This window comes from Chiloscyllium punctatum, chromosome 50, assembly GCF_047496795.1.
Source record: "Chiloscyllium punctatum isolate Juve2018m chromosome 50, sChiPun1.3, whole genome shotgun sequence".
NCBI lineage: Eukaryota > Metazoa > Chordata > Chondrichthyes > Orectolobiformes > Hemiscylliidae > Chiloscyllium > Chiloscyllium punctatum.
In genome coordinates, this window is record NC_092788.1 from 34285781 (window position 1) to 34300780 (window position 15000).

General features: G+C 57.6%; 2 protein-coding genes across 3 annotated transcripts in view; one reads left to right on the forward strand and one right to left on the reverse strand.

Annotated features, from left to right (window-relative positions):
- Positions 1-7194, forward strand: part of LOC140470043 (protein SET-like) — a 10941-nt gene extending 3747 nt beyond the window's left edge. The window contains exons 3-6 of the mRNA XM_072566502.1: positions 10-170; positions 1666-1751; positions 2165-2286; positions 4832-7194. Coding sequence (XP_072422603.1) covers positions 10-170; positions 1666-1751; positions 2165-2286; positions 4832-4962 — 500 coding nt within the window. The 3' untranslated portion in view covers positions 4963-7194. The remainder of the gene's footprint in view (positions 1-9; positions 171-1665; positions 1752-2164; positions 2287-4831) is intronic.
- A 78-nt stretch (positions 7195-7272) lies between these two features.
- Positions 7273-15000, reverse strand: part of LOC140470108 (SLA class II histocompatibility antigen, DQ haplotype C beta chain-like) — a 10809-nt gene continuing 3081 nt past the window's right edge. For both annotated transcript variants that reach the window (XM_072566545.1, XM_072566544.1), the window contains exons 2-7: positions 13585-13857; positions 12238-12510; positions 11472-11588; positions 9186-9215; positions 8903-9004; positions 7273-8405 (exon numbers count right to left, since the gene is read on the reverse strand). In XM_072566545.1, the coding sequence (XP_072422646.1) occupies positions 8377-8405; positions 8903-9004; positions 9186-9215; positions 11472-11588; positions 12238-12510; positions 13585-13857 (824 nt within the window). In that variant the 3' untranslated portion in view covers positions 7273-8376. The remainder of the gene's footprint in view (positions 8406-8902; positions 9005-9185; positions 9216-11471; positions 11589-12237; positions 12511-13584; positions 13858-15000) is intronic.

Here is a 15000-nt window from a genome sequence, read left to right on the forward strand (position 1 = left end):
CCATTGCAGGGAAGCCGGTGTCCCAGTCCACCCCCATCAAATGGAAGAAGGGGATGGATCTGACAGCGTTGAGCAAAGGCCTGGACGAGAAAGGCCGCAAGCGAGGCCATCGCAGCTTCTTCGCCTGGTTCACCGAGCACAGGAACCCCACCACTGATGAGATTGCTGAGGTATGGTCTTCCTGGTGTGGGTGTGTCTCTCTCTTCCTGGAGGCAGTGTTCAGTAAGCTGTGGGTGAGCACCTCCTGAGATTCGGCAGCAGCATGAGAGTTGGGTCAACTCGGGAAGGCCTGCGATTTCTGACTGATTTCCCTCTGTCGTGAGGGTAGGTTTGGAGTGGTGAGGGCGATGTGCAAAGGTTTCAGCTCCAAGCCCAGTAACATCGTGTGTGGTGATTGCTGATCCTGCCGTTGTGTGAATACCCATGTTCATATACTGCCCCACATGTGCTCATTCGCACATTAAGCATTCACTCCTCCCCCGTGTCTCTCTGTCTCTCCCCCTCCCCCTCCCCCCCCATGTCTCTCCCCCCTCCCTCCCCCCCCATGTCTCTCCCTCTTTCCCCCCTCCAGTGTCTCTCCCTCCTCTCAAAAATCCCTCTCACCCTCCCTCTCTCCGCCCGCCTCTTTTCCCCCCCCTCCGTCCCCGCCCTCCATCCCCGCCCTCGCCCCCCGTCCTACCTCAATAGCTGATCTTCTCATGGACTCAGCTCCACTTACCCACCCGCTCACCACAACCTTAGAATTCTCTTACCGTGCAAACTTCACTCTATCTTTGCCTTAAAATCTTTCAGCCGGGTAGCGCCTCAACTGTTGGTGGCACGGTGGCGCAGTGGTTAGCACTGCTGCCTCACAGCGCCAGAGACCTGGGTTCAAATTCCCGCCTCAGGCGACTGACTGTGTGGAGTTTGCACGTCCTCCCTGTGTCTGCGTGGGTTTCCTCCGGGTGCTCCGGTTTCCTCCCACAGTCCAAAGATGTTGCAGGTTAGGGTGGATTGGCCATGCTAAATTGCCCGTAGTGTTAGGTAAGGGGTAAAATGTAGAGGAATGGGTCTGGATGGGTTGCGCTTCGGCGGGTCGGTGTGGACTTGTTGGGCGAAGGGCCTGTTTCCACACTGTAAGTAATCTAACTGCTTCACTGGGCAGGCAATTCCTCAAATTCACATCCCTTTTGGTGAAGACGTTCCTATCGGCTCCCCTTTATTTGGAGGCTGCGCCCCTTGTTCTCATTTCACTCTCCAGTGGAAACCACCCCCCCCCCCCCCCCCCCCCCCCCCCCCCCCCCCCCCAAGCTCTACCTTACCTATTCCCTTTTATATGTTTCCATAACGATCCCCCATCGTTCTTCCCCGTTCCAGTGAGAAAAGTCCCAGTCTACTCAGTCTCTCCCGATACGACTCCGAATCTGCTTCCTCCGTTGTGCCTCCAGTGCCCAGTCCACCCAGCAAAGGTGGACAGAGCGGGTGGACTAGATAGGGGGGCCAGGATGGGTCAATAACGTGGGACATAGACTTAAAGGAAGAGGTGTGGCGGAGAAATGTTCTCACCCAGAGGGTGGTGGGAAGCCTGGAGCACGTTCTCCCAGAGGGTTGAGTTTTGTAACATCTGAAGCAGTGTTTGGGTCCTCGCTGGCGAATCTACTCTGTCCTGTTTCTGTGACCCCTCAGGTTCTAAAGGACGACATGTGGCCAAATCCTCTGCAGTACTTCCTGATCGCTGAGAGCGAGAGTGGGGAAAATGGGCTGGATGACAGGTGAGCAGAGAAACCTCTTGCTGCCATTGTCTGTTTTTTTTTTGTTTTAAAAAAAAACACCCCAAGCTACTGCGACCAGGCGAGAACTTGATGCAGAACTCCCCTGAGAAAGGCAGGAGTGTCCCTTCCCTAGGAAGGCAAGGAAAGAGAGATAGAGGTGGGGGAGCACCTGTTACAGGGCCAATGGTAATAGAATGACCTGCAGATGTTTCAGAGAAGCCTCTTCAACCGGTGAGAGGGGAGAGTGTGGGACTCGCTCAGGCAGCGGGGGGGGAGGTCAGTTTGTGGGTCGTGAGGGGTGGTACGTCATAGATTCATTTTAAAAAGTCCCCAGGCTCCACAGTTTGGGCACTCCCCTCTGAACCCTGACCCCGTCTGTGACCTCTGAACCTCCTTTTTCTTTCCTGTTGCAGTGATGAAGAGAATGGGGATGACTCGGTGGTGATTGTGGACGAGGACGAAGATGAGGACAACGAAGATGAGGACGACGACGTGCAGGAAATAGTCGATGAGGATGACGATGACGAGGACGATGGTTAGTCGGCTCTGAAAGCCTGCGCCGGGGTCGGGGGGGGGGGGGGGGGGTAGGGGAACCGAACCAAAGCTTCACCACCTCCCCCAAACCAAACTGTGTTTGGCCCTTATCCCTCCAAACGTTTCCTATCATGAGCTTGTCCAAATGTTGTAAGTGTACCCGCATCCTCCACTTCCTCGGGACATTCATTCCACACGCAAACCACTCTCTCTTTAAACAAGTGAAATTGCCCCTCATGCCCTTTTTAAAAATTTTTCTCCTCTCATGCTAAAAATACGGCCCCTAGTTTTGAACTCCCCCCTTCCTTGGGAAATGACCCCTTGTCATTCACCTTCTCTACGCTGCTTGTGATTTTTAAAGCCTCCTAGGATCACCCCTCAATCTCCTACGCTGCAGTGAATAAATGTTCCAGTCTGAGGGCGTGCTTGCTGAACATCTCCTTAACTACTCTCCCTGTGACGCAAACTTCAAAGAATGATGTTCCTGAGCCCCTAGGTGTCTCTCCTACAACACTACACAGGGCACTGCCATTAACCTGTACAAGTCCTGCCCTTCTTTGGATTACCTCGCCTTTATCAAAATTAAACTCCATCTGCCGTTTCTCAGCCCACTGACCTGATTGATCAAGATTTCTGTCCAACTTTCTTCACTGTCCGTTTTACCACTAACTTTGGTGTCATCCACAAAACCCCTGACCGCGCCTTCTAAATGCTCATATAAATGGCGGGTGAAAGTGGTCCCAGCCCCTGACCCCCTGTGGGACACTGCTGGTCACGGGTCTCTGGAAAAAAATAACTGCCCTCCACCATCACGCTTTCCTCCTGCTGTTTAAGTCAACCTTGCATCCAGTTGGCAAGCTCACCCGTGTGACCTAACCTTACTAGTTAGTCTACCACGTGGAACCTGGTCAAGGGCTTCACCAAAGTCCAAGTAAACTGATGAAGGGCTCCTGCCTGAAACACCGATTCTCCCGCCCCTCGGCGCTGCCTGACCTGCCGTGCTTTTCCAGCACCACCCTCTCGACTCCGATGGCCAGCATCTGCAGCCCTCACTTTCTCCGAGTAAGCAAGGCCCCTTGTCGGTCTTTTCAGTTAGTTCCTTAAAAAGCCGAGTCAAGTTTGTGAGTCGCGAGGCCACGTTGACTATCCCTAATCAGTCCTTGCCTCCCTGAATGCATCTTTCAGTAAACAACTTACCCACCACTGCTGTCAGGCTCACTGGTCTATAGTTCCTTGACTTTTCCTTACCACCGTACTTCAGTAATGGCTCCACATGAGGGCTCACTGGTCTATAGTTCCTTGACTTTTCCTTACCACCGTACTTCAGTAATGGCTCCACATGAGCCACCCTCCAGTCCTCTAGCATCCCACCCTTGGCTATCGATGATACAATCTCTTCCCTAGCTTCCTACAGAGTTCTAGGGTACACCTGATCAGATCCTGGGGACTTCTCCACTTTTATGCGTTTTAAGACCTCCAGCACCACTGCCTCTGTAATGTGGACACTTTACAAGAAGCTATTGTTCATTTCCCCGCATTCCCTCACGTCCATATCCTACCGTGAACACTGATGCAAAATCCCCATTGAGTATCTCCCCTGCCTCCTGTGGCTCCACACATAGTCGGCCTTGCTGATCCTTTAATGGGCCCTGTTCCCTCCCCAGTTTTAGATTAGATTAGATTAGATTACTTACAGTGTGGAAACAGGCCCTTCGGCCCAACAAGTCCACACCGCCCCGCCGAAGCGCAACCCACCCATACCCCTACATCTACCCCTACCTAACACTACGGGCAATTTAGCATGGCCAATTCACCTGACCTGCACATCTTTGGACTGTGGGAGGAAACCGGAGCACCCGGAGGAAACCCACGCAGACACGGGGAGAACGTGCAAACTCCACACAGTCAGTTGCCTGAGGCGGGAATTGAACCCAGGTCTCTGGCGCTGTGAGGCAGCAGTTGTCCTGAATGAACTTGTAAAACCCCTTTGGAGTCTCCTTAGCCCTGTTTGCCAAAGCTGTCAATGTCCCCATTTTTGCCCTCTTGATTTCCCCTACCCAAGTACACCCCTACTGCCTTTATACTCCTCTAGGGATTCACTCGATCTCTCCTGTCTACCCCTGACATCCGCTTCAACATGGCAATCGTATCGTTCTGAATCAGAAGTCACCGGCCTATAGTTTCCAGGCTTCCCCTTCCAGCCTTTCTTGAACAGAGTTAAAAATCACACAACACCAGGTTGTAGTCCGACAGGTTTAATTGGAAGCACACTCGCTTTCGGAGCGCAGCTCCTTCTTAAGGAGACAACCACCTGGTGCTTCCAATTGGACTATAACCTGGTGTGGTGGGATTTTTAACTTTGTCCACCCCAGTCCAACACCGGCATCCCCGCATCATTCCTTGAACAGAGCTGTGATCCGAGAGATCCCATCAGTTTGGGGTTTCTCGCTGGGATTTTGGGGACGGGGCACGTGGATGGAGGATGGGGTCAGTCCACACAGGAGCCCAGCACTAGCACGCCGTCGATGTCTTTCTCCCTCCCGCAGGGTCGGACGATGAGGGCGACGACGACGTGCAGGAGATTGACGACGGGGAGGAAGTCGAAGAGGAAGGAGTCGAGGTGGAAGAAGAGGAGGAGGATGAGGATGGTGGACCGACAGAAGGGGGCGATGGTTAAAGTGTTTCCTCTCCTTCCACACCACACCCCCCCACCCCACCCCACCCCACCCCCCAAAACAAAGTTTGTTAATAAAACGGGTGCATTCGCCAGTGTGCGAGCGAGAGTGAATGAGTGTGTGTGAAACCGAGTGAGGGAGTGAATGTGTTTGCACCATCTTTCTGGAGCAGAAGAGCAACCCCGTGGCTATTCAGTGCTTGGCCTAATCCCCCTCGCTCTCCTTTGTGTTTTTCTTCAATGTCTCCTCCCGGCTCAGTTTCTGCCCTGCACCCTGGATCATTGTGCAGCAGGGTGCCCACCCCCCCCCCCCCCCCACCTCCAGCACCACGGGGCACTGAGATGTTTTGACTTGTGTCCCACAATGCCGTGCTCTCCCGGTGGTTGACCAGGTGTGGGGGGGGGGTACCTCGGGTACTGATTGCTCGTTGGCAGCCTCCTCTCGGGTGGGAGTCCTTTGGAGGGAGGCTGGGGTTGAGGAGAGTGAGGTGGTTGGGGTGGAGCGGTGTGGGGGGGGGGGGCCTCATCCTTTACTCAGAATCTGAAAGCTGCCAGCATCCCCCACCCAAGAGGCTGTTTTTGCCCAGCCCCTTGTCAGCTGTAGACCGGAAGGTGATGGGTTTTGAACCCTCCTCTCCTGGCTGACCTGTCGCTATAACCCAGTTGTATTTCCACAGCCTGGTAGGGCCCATGGGTTGCTCCTCTCCTGAGTGGGTGCACGTGTGTGTGTGTGTGTGTGCGTGTGTGTGTGTGCGTGTTTTCATTGCAACGTTTTTTTCTACAAAATGTATGTACGTATGTATATAAATGACAGTAGATAGAACTTAGAGCCTGCGTTTTCCTGCCTGTCGTCCACCCCAGCCCTCCCCCCCCCCCCCCCCCCCCCCCCCCCCGCCCCGATCCAGGACCCCGAGGACAGCAACAGTTCTTGGGAGGGACGTCACTGCTACAGGCAAATGGGGACGGGTACAAAGGAGATGTAGAGGGTTTGATGGGGGGGGGAGGGGGAAGAGTGCTGCAGGAGCTTTACTCTGTATCTAAGCCCCTGCCCCTGGGAGTGGGGGACAGTGCAGAGGGAGCTTTACTCTGTATCTAATCCCCTGTAGAGGGAGCTTTACTCTATCTAACCCTCTGTCCCTGGGAGTATTTGATGGAGGAGGAAGTGTAGAGGGAGTTTTAATTTGTCTCTAATTCCCTGTTCATGGGAGGGTTTGATGGGGGACAGGGTGGGGGAGTTTTAATCTGTACCTAACCCCCCTCGATCGCCCAGGAGTGAGGGGCTATGGGAGCTGAAAGGACATAGAGAAGGAATTTGTAGGTTTGGTGTAAGGGATCCATCTGACACTGGGTGAGGCTGGTGCCGTGGGTCATGACTGGCGTGGCAAGGGAGGAGTGTCCACTCACTGCTGCCCCCCCCTTCTGAGAGCTGGCGTTCCCCTCCCCGCCCCTCCCTCACGATGGTCCCCTGCCACTTGCTGTGGGATTAGGGGACACTGATTTTTTTTTCCTATTTTTAAAAAAGTAATCCATTCGGATCTGTGTTCCAGCTGGTTCGAGTTGGGAACTGGGTTTGAGGTGACTGACCAGACCCTGGCTTCGTGCCTGTGTGTATGTGTGTGTGTGTGTGTGCGTGCGCGTGTGTGTTTATAAAAACACATGGAGCGGTATTCCCGAATAGCAATAATGGTGAGGATTACAAAGCAGGCACTGAGGGAGGGGTGTCGAGGTGTCACAGAGGGGCTCGTACCCGTCTGTGCCCACGACCTCTCTCCCCTCCCTCTTGCTTGCGAAATGCCAACCTTCACCCTGTCTTTGATTTTTGCCCCATGCTGTGGCGATTTTGTTATACTGTCTTTTAGATGATGCTTTTGAACAATGGGCCCGCGCTTTTATTTTAATTATTGTGAGTGAGAGAGAGATCATTGTTGTCTCCATCACTGATCTCTCTTCTCTTTCCCCTTCCTCCCTCCCCCACTTTTCCTTCTTTCTTTTCTCTCTCTCTCTCTCTCTCTCTCTCTCTCTCTCTGTCCACCAACCCCCTCTCTTCCCCCCCCCCCCAACCAGGTTGAGGAGAAAGGAGTCCCCTAGTTTTTTAAAACATTTTTATTAATAATATTGCCTTGTTCCTTTTGCTTTGGAGTCCAGTTACTTTTCTGGAGGTTGGAGATTTTATCTGTTGAGTCGAAAGCACTGTAAGTCAGCTTCCTATTTTAATAAATCCTGTTTGGTCTCGTATTTACTCATTTCGGTTTTATTTTCTTTTTCAAACTAAGCTCGAGCTCCTGTCTCGGGTGCAGTGCCTTCTCTCTCTCCAACACCGTTCAGCTCCAGCACCCAGCCAGCGACACCGTCCTGTGAGTGAGGTTTGGAGGTGGGGGGGGCGGAGAATCTGGGGTTTGAAGAGGGAAAACCCCCACCTCTTTGGCTGAGGTTGATCGACCGTGCAACGTTTATCGGTGCCCATCCTCTGTATCCTCCCCGACTTCCTGCCGTCCGACAGCGCAGGGCTCCCTCAGCGCTGACTCTCGTACCCCACCCCCTGCAACTGGGCCTGACCCCTCAGAGGCTGTGGTGGACACAGCTCGCTGAAGCCTAGTCTGTGCCCTGAGGCGTCGGTGGGGGGGCCTTGGAGCCGCTGCCCAGGGGCTAGGGTGGGCCGAGTTACCCCCTAACTGTCTCTGCTGCCTCTGGGTGCTGTTGGCTGCCCCGGAGTGGGCAACAGCACTACATAGCTGTGCCGGAGATTCCTCCTCGCGGCCTCTGGCAGCTGAGGGGGAGAAAATTACGTTGCGTTGGGTGCTGGCAGGGATAAATAATTTGGATAAATGCGAGGTGTTGCGTTTGGGTTAATACAAACAAAAGCAGGACTTGGACAGGTTAACAGTAGGTTCCTGGGTGAGTGATGGAGAACCAAGAAAGACCGAGGGGTTCCGGTACATCACGCTTTGAAGTTTGCGCCCCACAGTTAGTCAAGGAAGCATTGAGCACGCTTGCCTTCATCACTCAGACCTGAGAGTACAGGAGCTGTGACGGCACGACATTGGTGAGGCCTCTTCTGGATTACTGTGTCCAGTTATGGTCACTCTGCTGTAGGAAGGGATATTATTAACCCAGAGAGGGTTCGGAAGAGATTTACCAGGCTTTTTCTGGGAACCGAGGATTTGAGTTAGAAGAGGCTGGGACTTTCTTAACAGGAACGTCTGAGGTCGAGGGGGAACCTTATCGAGGTTTATAAAGTAATGAGGGGGCTTGGATATAACCTGCTGTCTATGATACATGGAGACGATGTCTCAGGCATACTGTGATTGTGAGGTTTCACTTCAGGCTGGATATCCGTCTGATGTCCCCTCGTGTGTGTGTGTGTGTGTACACACAGGGTCAGCCCGAACCCCGAATTCCTCTGTGATAACGGAGGGGTCAGGTGTGGGTTTTGGTCAAATCATCAGCTGTAAGGGGAGAAGAGAGATGTCAGCTTCATTCATTGGAAAAATGCCACTTCACTCCCTTTCCCCACCTCCCCACTCCATTCCCCCCCCTCGATCCCAGGGCCGTTCCCATATTCCCAGGGAGGGTCCTGTTCCCAGATTCCCGGGGGAGGAGCTCCTGTTCCCGGGGGGGGTCCTGTTTCCAGATTCCCAGTGGGGGCTCCCGTTCCCAGATCTCTGGGGGATTAGCTCCCGTTAGTAGATTCCTGAGGCGGGTCCCATTCCCAGGGGGAGGGTTCCGTTCCCAGATCCCCAGGAAGGCTCCTGTTCCCAGATTCCTGGGGGTCCTCATTCCCAGATTCCCGGTGGGAGATCCTGATCCCGGGGAGGGTCCTGTTCCCAGATTCCCAGGGGGAGGAGCTCCCGTTCCCAGATCCCCGGTGGGTCCTCCCGTTCCCAGATTCCCGAGGGTCCCGTTCCCAGATTCCCGGTGGGTCCTCCTGTTCCCTCTCTGTTACCTGATGTGGTGCTGGTATTTGAACTGGCTGAGCTGTTTGATCTGACGCTGCTGTGACACAGATTGGAATGACACAGAGTTCCTCCGCGCCTGGTGAACTTTGCTGGATGGGAGAGAGGGAACCACAACATGAGAATCTCCATCGTATTCCCAAACAGCTCCCCCCCCCCCCACCTCACAGCTCCCCATCCCCCCCCCCCCCCCCACCACAGCTCCCTGTCCCCCCGGAATAACAATCCGAATTCAGACCAAACGGTTTGTGGTGTAAGGGTGGGGTCTCTCACCTGTTGGGTGAACACTGTCCCGGGAACAACCTGCCCAGGGAGAGAGAAGGGAAACCGTTTCAGTACAAGCCCAGGCTCCCTCCCTCCCTCCCTCCCTCCCTCCACCCCCTCACCCTCACCGCTGCAAACAAAGCCTCCCAGCTCCCACTCAATTCCACCTGGGATTGCTCTCCCTCCCTCTGTCACCACCTCCCACCCTTTCTCCCCGTGCTTCACTCACTCCTTCTCCCTGTCTCTCCTTTTTCCAGTCTCTTCCCCACTTCCCATCTCTCTCTCTCTCTCTATCTCTCTCTCTCTCTCTCTCTCTCTCTCTCTTTCTTTCTTTCACTCACTCACTCACAAACATTCTCTCCCTCTCCCCATCTCTTCCGCCCCCAACCCATCGTGTGTGTCTCTCTCTCTCTCTTTTTTCACTGTTTCACATTCTCTCCCCCTCTCTCACTCCCCACCTGTCTCTCTCTCTTGCATTCTCTCCCCACCTCTGTCTGTCTCTCTTCCCCCCCCCCTCGTCTCTCTTCCCCCCCCTCGTCTCTCTTCCCCCCCCCCGTCTCTCTTCCCCCCCCCCGTCTCTCTTCCCCCCCCCCGTCTCTCTTCCCCCCCCCCGTCTCTCTTCCCCCCCCCCCCGTCTCTCTTCCCCCCCCCCCCCCGTCTCTCTTCCCCCCCCCCGTCTCTCTTCCCCCCCCCGTCTCTCTTCCCCCCCCCCGTCTCTCTTCCCCCCCCCCCGTCTCTCTTCCCCCCCCCCCGTCTCTCTTCCCCCCCCCCCCGTCTCTCTTCCCCCCCCCCCCGTCTCTCTTCCCCCCCCCCCCCGTCTCTCTTCCCCCCCCCCCCGTCTCTCTTCCCCCCCCCCCCCGTCTCTCTTCCCCCCCCCCGTCTCTCTTCCCCCCCCCCGTCTCTCTTCCCCCCCCCCCGTCTCTCTTCCCCCCCCCCCCGTCTCTCTTCCCCCCCCCCCCGTCTCTCTTCCCCCCCCCCCCGTCTCTCTTCCCCCCCCCCCCGTCTCTCTTCCCCCCCCCCCCGTCTCTCTTCCCCCCCCCCCCCGTCTCTCTTCCCCCCCCCCCGTCTCTCTTCCCCCCCCCCCCGTCTCTCTTCCCCCCCCCCCGTCTCTCTTCCCCCCCCCCCGTCTCTCTTCCCCCCCCCCCGTCTCTCTTCCCCCCCCCCGTCTCTCTTCCCCCCCCCCCGTCTCTCTTCCCCCCCCCCCCGTCTCTCTTCCCCCCCCCCGTCTCTCTTCCCCCCCCCCCCGTCTCTCTTCCCCCCCCCCCGTCTCTCTTCCCCCCCCCCGTCTCTCTTCCCCCCCCCCGTCTCTCTTCCCCCCCCCCGTCTCTCTTCCCCCCCCCCGTCTCTCTTCCCCCCCCCCGTCTCTCTTCCCCCCCCCCGTCTCTCTTCCCCCCCCCCGTCTCTCTTCCCCCCCCCCGTCTCTCTTCCCCCCCCCCGTCTCTCTTCCCCCCCCCCGTCTCTCTTCCCCCCCCCCGTCTCTCTTCCCCCCCCCCGTCTCTCTTCCCCCCCCCCGTCTCTCTTCCCCCCCCCCCGTCTCTCTTCCCCCCCCCCCGTCTCTCTTCCCCCCCCCCGTCTCTCTTCCCCCCCCCCCCGTCTCTCTTCCCCCCCCCCGTCTCTCTTCCCCCCCCCCCCCGTCTCTCTTTCCCCCCCCCCCGTCTCTCTTCCCCCCCCCCGTCTCTCTTCCCCCCCCCCCGTCTCTCTTCCCCCCCCCCCCGTCTCTCTTCCCCCCCCCCCCCGTCTCTCTTCCCCCCCCCCGTCTCTCTTCCCCCCCCCGTCTCTCTTCCCCCCCCCCGTCTCTCTCCACCCCCCCCTCGCCTCTCTCCCCCCCCCCCCTCGCCTCTCTCCCCCCCCATCTCGCCTCTCTCCCCCCCCATCTCGCCTCTCTCCCCCCCCATCTCGCCTCTCTCCCCCCCCATCTCGCCTCTCTCCCCCCCCCATCTCGCCTCTCTCCCCCCCCCATCTCGCCTCTCTCCCCCCCCCATCTCGCCTCTCTCCCCCCCCCATCTCGCCTCTCTCCCCCCCCATCTCGCCTCTCTCCCCCCCCCATCTCGCCTCTCTCCCCCCCCATCTCGCCTCTCTTCCCCCCCCCCCATCTCGCCTCTCTCCCCCCCCCCCATCTCGCCTCTCTCCCCCCCCCCCCATCTCGCCTCTCTTCCCCCCCCCCCCCCATCTCGCCTCTCTTCCCCCCCCCCCATCTCGCCTCTCTTCTCCCCCCCCCCCCCCCTCGTCTCGCCCGCCTCTCTCCCCACCCCCCCCCCCCCCCCCAGCCCCAGGCAACGTCTCGCCTGTCCTTACGGTGGAAGAGGCGGCAGTAGAGAATGGTAGTGACCAGTGCGAAGCTCAATCCCAGGAGGCCCAGCACCGCCCCGATGATGGTCAATGCTGCCTCACTTGTGATGGTCCAGGCGTGTTCTGAGGAAGGGGTCAGTCAGAGAGTGGGGGGGGAGGAGGAGGAGAAGGGGTTAGAATTTACTTTGTGTTTGTAACCCCCCAGGAACGCCCACCCCCAGCACGTTTTTCCCCCCCCCCCCACCCGTCCGCCCACAACAACTCTCATGGGAGTGTCACTGGGACACAGACATCCCCCTCCAGGCTAATACCCTGGGGTCACAGGTTCCAACCCTCCCCTGGCAGGTTCGGGGTGGGGGGAGGTTTAAGTCAATGAATTAACACACACCCTCCTCCTTGGAGACCCCAGATTGTGGTTAACATCCCCGTCCGGTTCGCCAATGCCCTTTAGAGACGGGCAGCTGCTGCTACACGTGACTCCAGACCCACTGCCAGGTGCTTGCCTCTTAACCGCCCCCCCCCCCCCCTCAGAGACTCTCAGAAGGGGGCAATTGGGGGGGAAGGGGAGGGCTGGTCAGGCAACGAACACTGGCCTTCCCATTGATGCCCTACGATGGAGTGATTGAGTCTGTAAATATTTGGATCGTGTGGGGATTGGGCGCAGTGCGGGCAAGTGGACAATAGCTCTGACTGGAGGCCGCCATGTTTGTGGGGTGGGGGGGGTGGGGGGGGGGGGGGGGGAAACGGTGCTGCCATTTCTATGGGGTCTTACCGAGCGGGACGAGGAGTTTCCTGCCGAGGGCCTGGTGTTCCACTTGACAGGAATAGGAGCAGTCCACATGCCCACTCAGCGTGAGGTAACTCCGGGCCTGGAACGTCCTGTCATCTTGAGGGACGACGCTGACCGTCTCCCGGCCGTCGGTGATAACCGCTCCGTCTCTCAGCCAGCTCACCTTCACCTCGGCGGGGGCGAAATTCCTCACCTCGCACAGCAGCACCCTCTGACCGCGCCTCTCCTCGATAAAGGCTCTGACAGATGTGGGAGCTGTGGGCCCAGAAAAGGGACAGGGTCAAAGGTTAGGGTCAGCACTGGGCGCGATTTTTTCTTCTTGGATGCAAGCTTTTTCCGCTTCTCAGGTGAGCGTTCCCAAATCCCCTGTGGTGTTCTTCCGCAGCCCCTCTCTGTTTAACTAACGTTCGAGCCCTTTGCGTGTTCCTGCCAAAGTGCATAACTCGACATTTCTCCACCATCCGCCAAGTTTTTAATTTTGTCTGTGTCCCTCTGCCGGTTCCTTCTGTCAGCTTAGTCCTAGAGATCTACAGCAGGGAAACAGACCCTTCGGCCCAACTCATCCATTTCCACCCAGATATCCGCAACCAATCGAGTCCCCATTTGCCAACACTTGGCCCACATCCTCTGAATCCTCCCTGTCCTTCCTTTTTAAATGTCACCAGCCTCCCCCACTTCCTCTGGCAGCTCGTTCCACACGCGCACCACCCTCTGCGTGAGAAAGTTGCCTCTCAGGTGTCTTTTCCTCCTTCCCCCCCCCCCCCCCCCACCTTAAACCTATCTCCCTCTAGTTCTGGGCTCCCCCACCCCAAGGGGGAAAAGACCTTGTCTATTTACCCTATCCATGTCCCCCCCCCCCCCCCATGATTTTATAACCCTCTAGTTCTGGACTCCCCCCACCCCAGGGGGAAAAGACCTTGTCTATTTACCCTCTCCATGCCCCCCCCCCCTCATGATTTTATAAACCTCTATAAGGTCACCCCTCAGCCTCCGACGCTCCAGGGAAAACAGGCCTGCGGCCTATCCCTGTAACCTGAACCTTCCGCCATGTTTTTCTGAACCCTTCGCCGCATCCTTCCTGTTGCAGGGTTGACCGTTAACTTTTGCCACCCGGTTGTGGAGGGGGGGGGGGTGTGGTGGCTGTGCGTTCGAGTGATTTAACCTGCATCGTAAATGATTTGGCGACTTGGACTCGGTGATCCCAGCGGCGCTACTCCCGAAAACCTCCGTCCCCCCTCCCCCTCCCCCGGGGTCCCCGTTTCCACCCGTCTCTCTGCTTTGTCGGAGGCTCCTTCGGATCGAGAGGGAGCTTGCTCCAATGGGCCTCACCCAGCGTTTCTTCGGTGAAGTTGCTTATCTCCGCCGTCTGCTTGATCTTGCCGCAGAGCCCCTCGATGCGTCGCGGCACGGAGGCCGTGTAGTCCGCGTTTTGGTTGCGCCTGTCCACCTCGGCCCGTGCGAAAGGCTCCGTCGCCACGAAGCGTTTCGCGGTGAAGTCGTAGTGCAGCACGGTGACGCCATCGTAGCCGTCCTGCCAGGCCAGGCGAGTCACTCTGCCGTTGCGGTAGGTGCAGGAGCATTGCACGTGGAACAGGTGCAGGTCTTAAAAGGGTGGAGGGGTTGGGGTGGGGGGTGGGGGGGTGGAGGTAGATTTAGAAACATAACGCTAGGTAGGACTACGCGACACGGACTGAGCACCCCCCGTGAAAGGGTAGGCAAGCCAGACAGCTGCGGGAGGGGGAGACAGGAGTGTTTCGGGTGGGACACTTCCTGGGTGATGGAGGTGGGGAGGGTCGGGGGAGCCGCAGATAAAGGGGAAGGGGTGGGGAGGGGGTCAGGATGCTGAGGAGGGGGATGGGGGAGTCGCAGATAATGGGGAGGGGGTCAGGATGCTGAGGGAGTGGTAGAGGACGCAGGAGGTGGGTCTGACGTTGCTTGGTGGATGGTGGGAGGGCCGGCGGTGGGGGGGGGGGGGAGGTGGTGGGAAGAATCTGATTGGTGTCTGGGAGGTGGGATGGAAGGGAAGGGTAAAGTGAGGACTGCAGATCAGGGTCTAGAGTGTGTGGCAGTGGACACGCGCAGCAGGTCAGGCAGTGCCCGAGGGGTCTAAGCCCCTTCAAACACGAGGGCGACGGGTGGGGAAGCTGGTCGGACATAGAAGAGACCTCCAGCAGAAGGAGAGGGGTTGTTCCTCCGATTTTCCGGTTGGGTTTACTGTGGGGCTGGGGGAGACCTGGGACAGATGTGTCGGAGTGGGAAGGCCGAATTGAAATGGGCGGTGAGCGGGCGATCAGGCTGGTCCTTACAGGCCCAGCTGAGTTGCACGACAAAACATTCCCTCAGTCAATGATGGGTCTCCCGTGTCGTAGGACAGACCACATCAGGAGCCCCCGGCTTCACTCAATCTATTCACAGAGATTCACGGGATAGGAGTTGGGAGGTCGCATAGAGCACGGAAACAGACCCTTCGGTCCAACCCGTCCATGCCGACCCAGATATCCCAACCCAAACTAGTCCCACCTGCCAGCACCCGGCCCATATCCCTCCAAACCCTTCCTATTCATGTACCCATCCAAATCCTTTTAAATTGTAATTGTGCCAGCCTCCACCACTTCCTCTGGCATACCTGTACCACCCTCTCGGTGAAAAAGTTGCCCCTTAGGTTTTTTTTAATCTTTCCCCTCTCACCCTAAACCTATGCCCCTCTAGTTCTGGACTCCCCCACCGCAGGGGGAAAAGACCTTG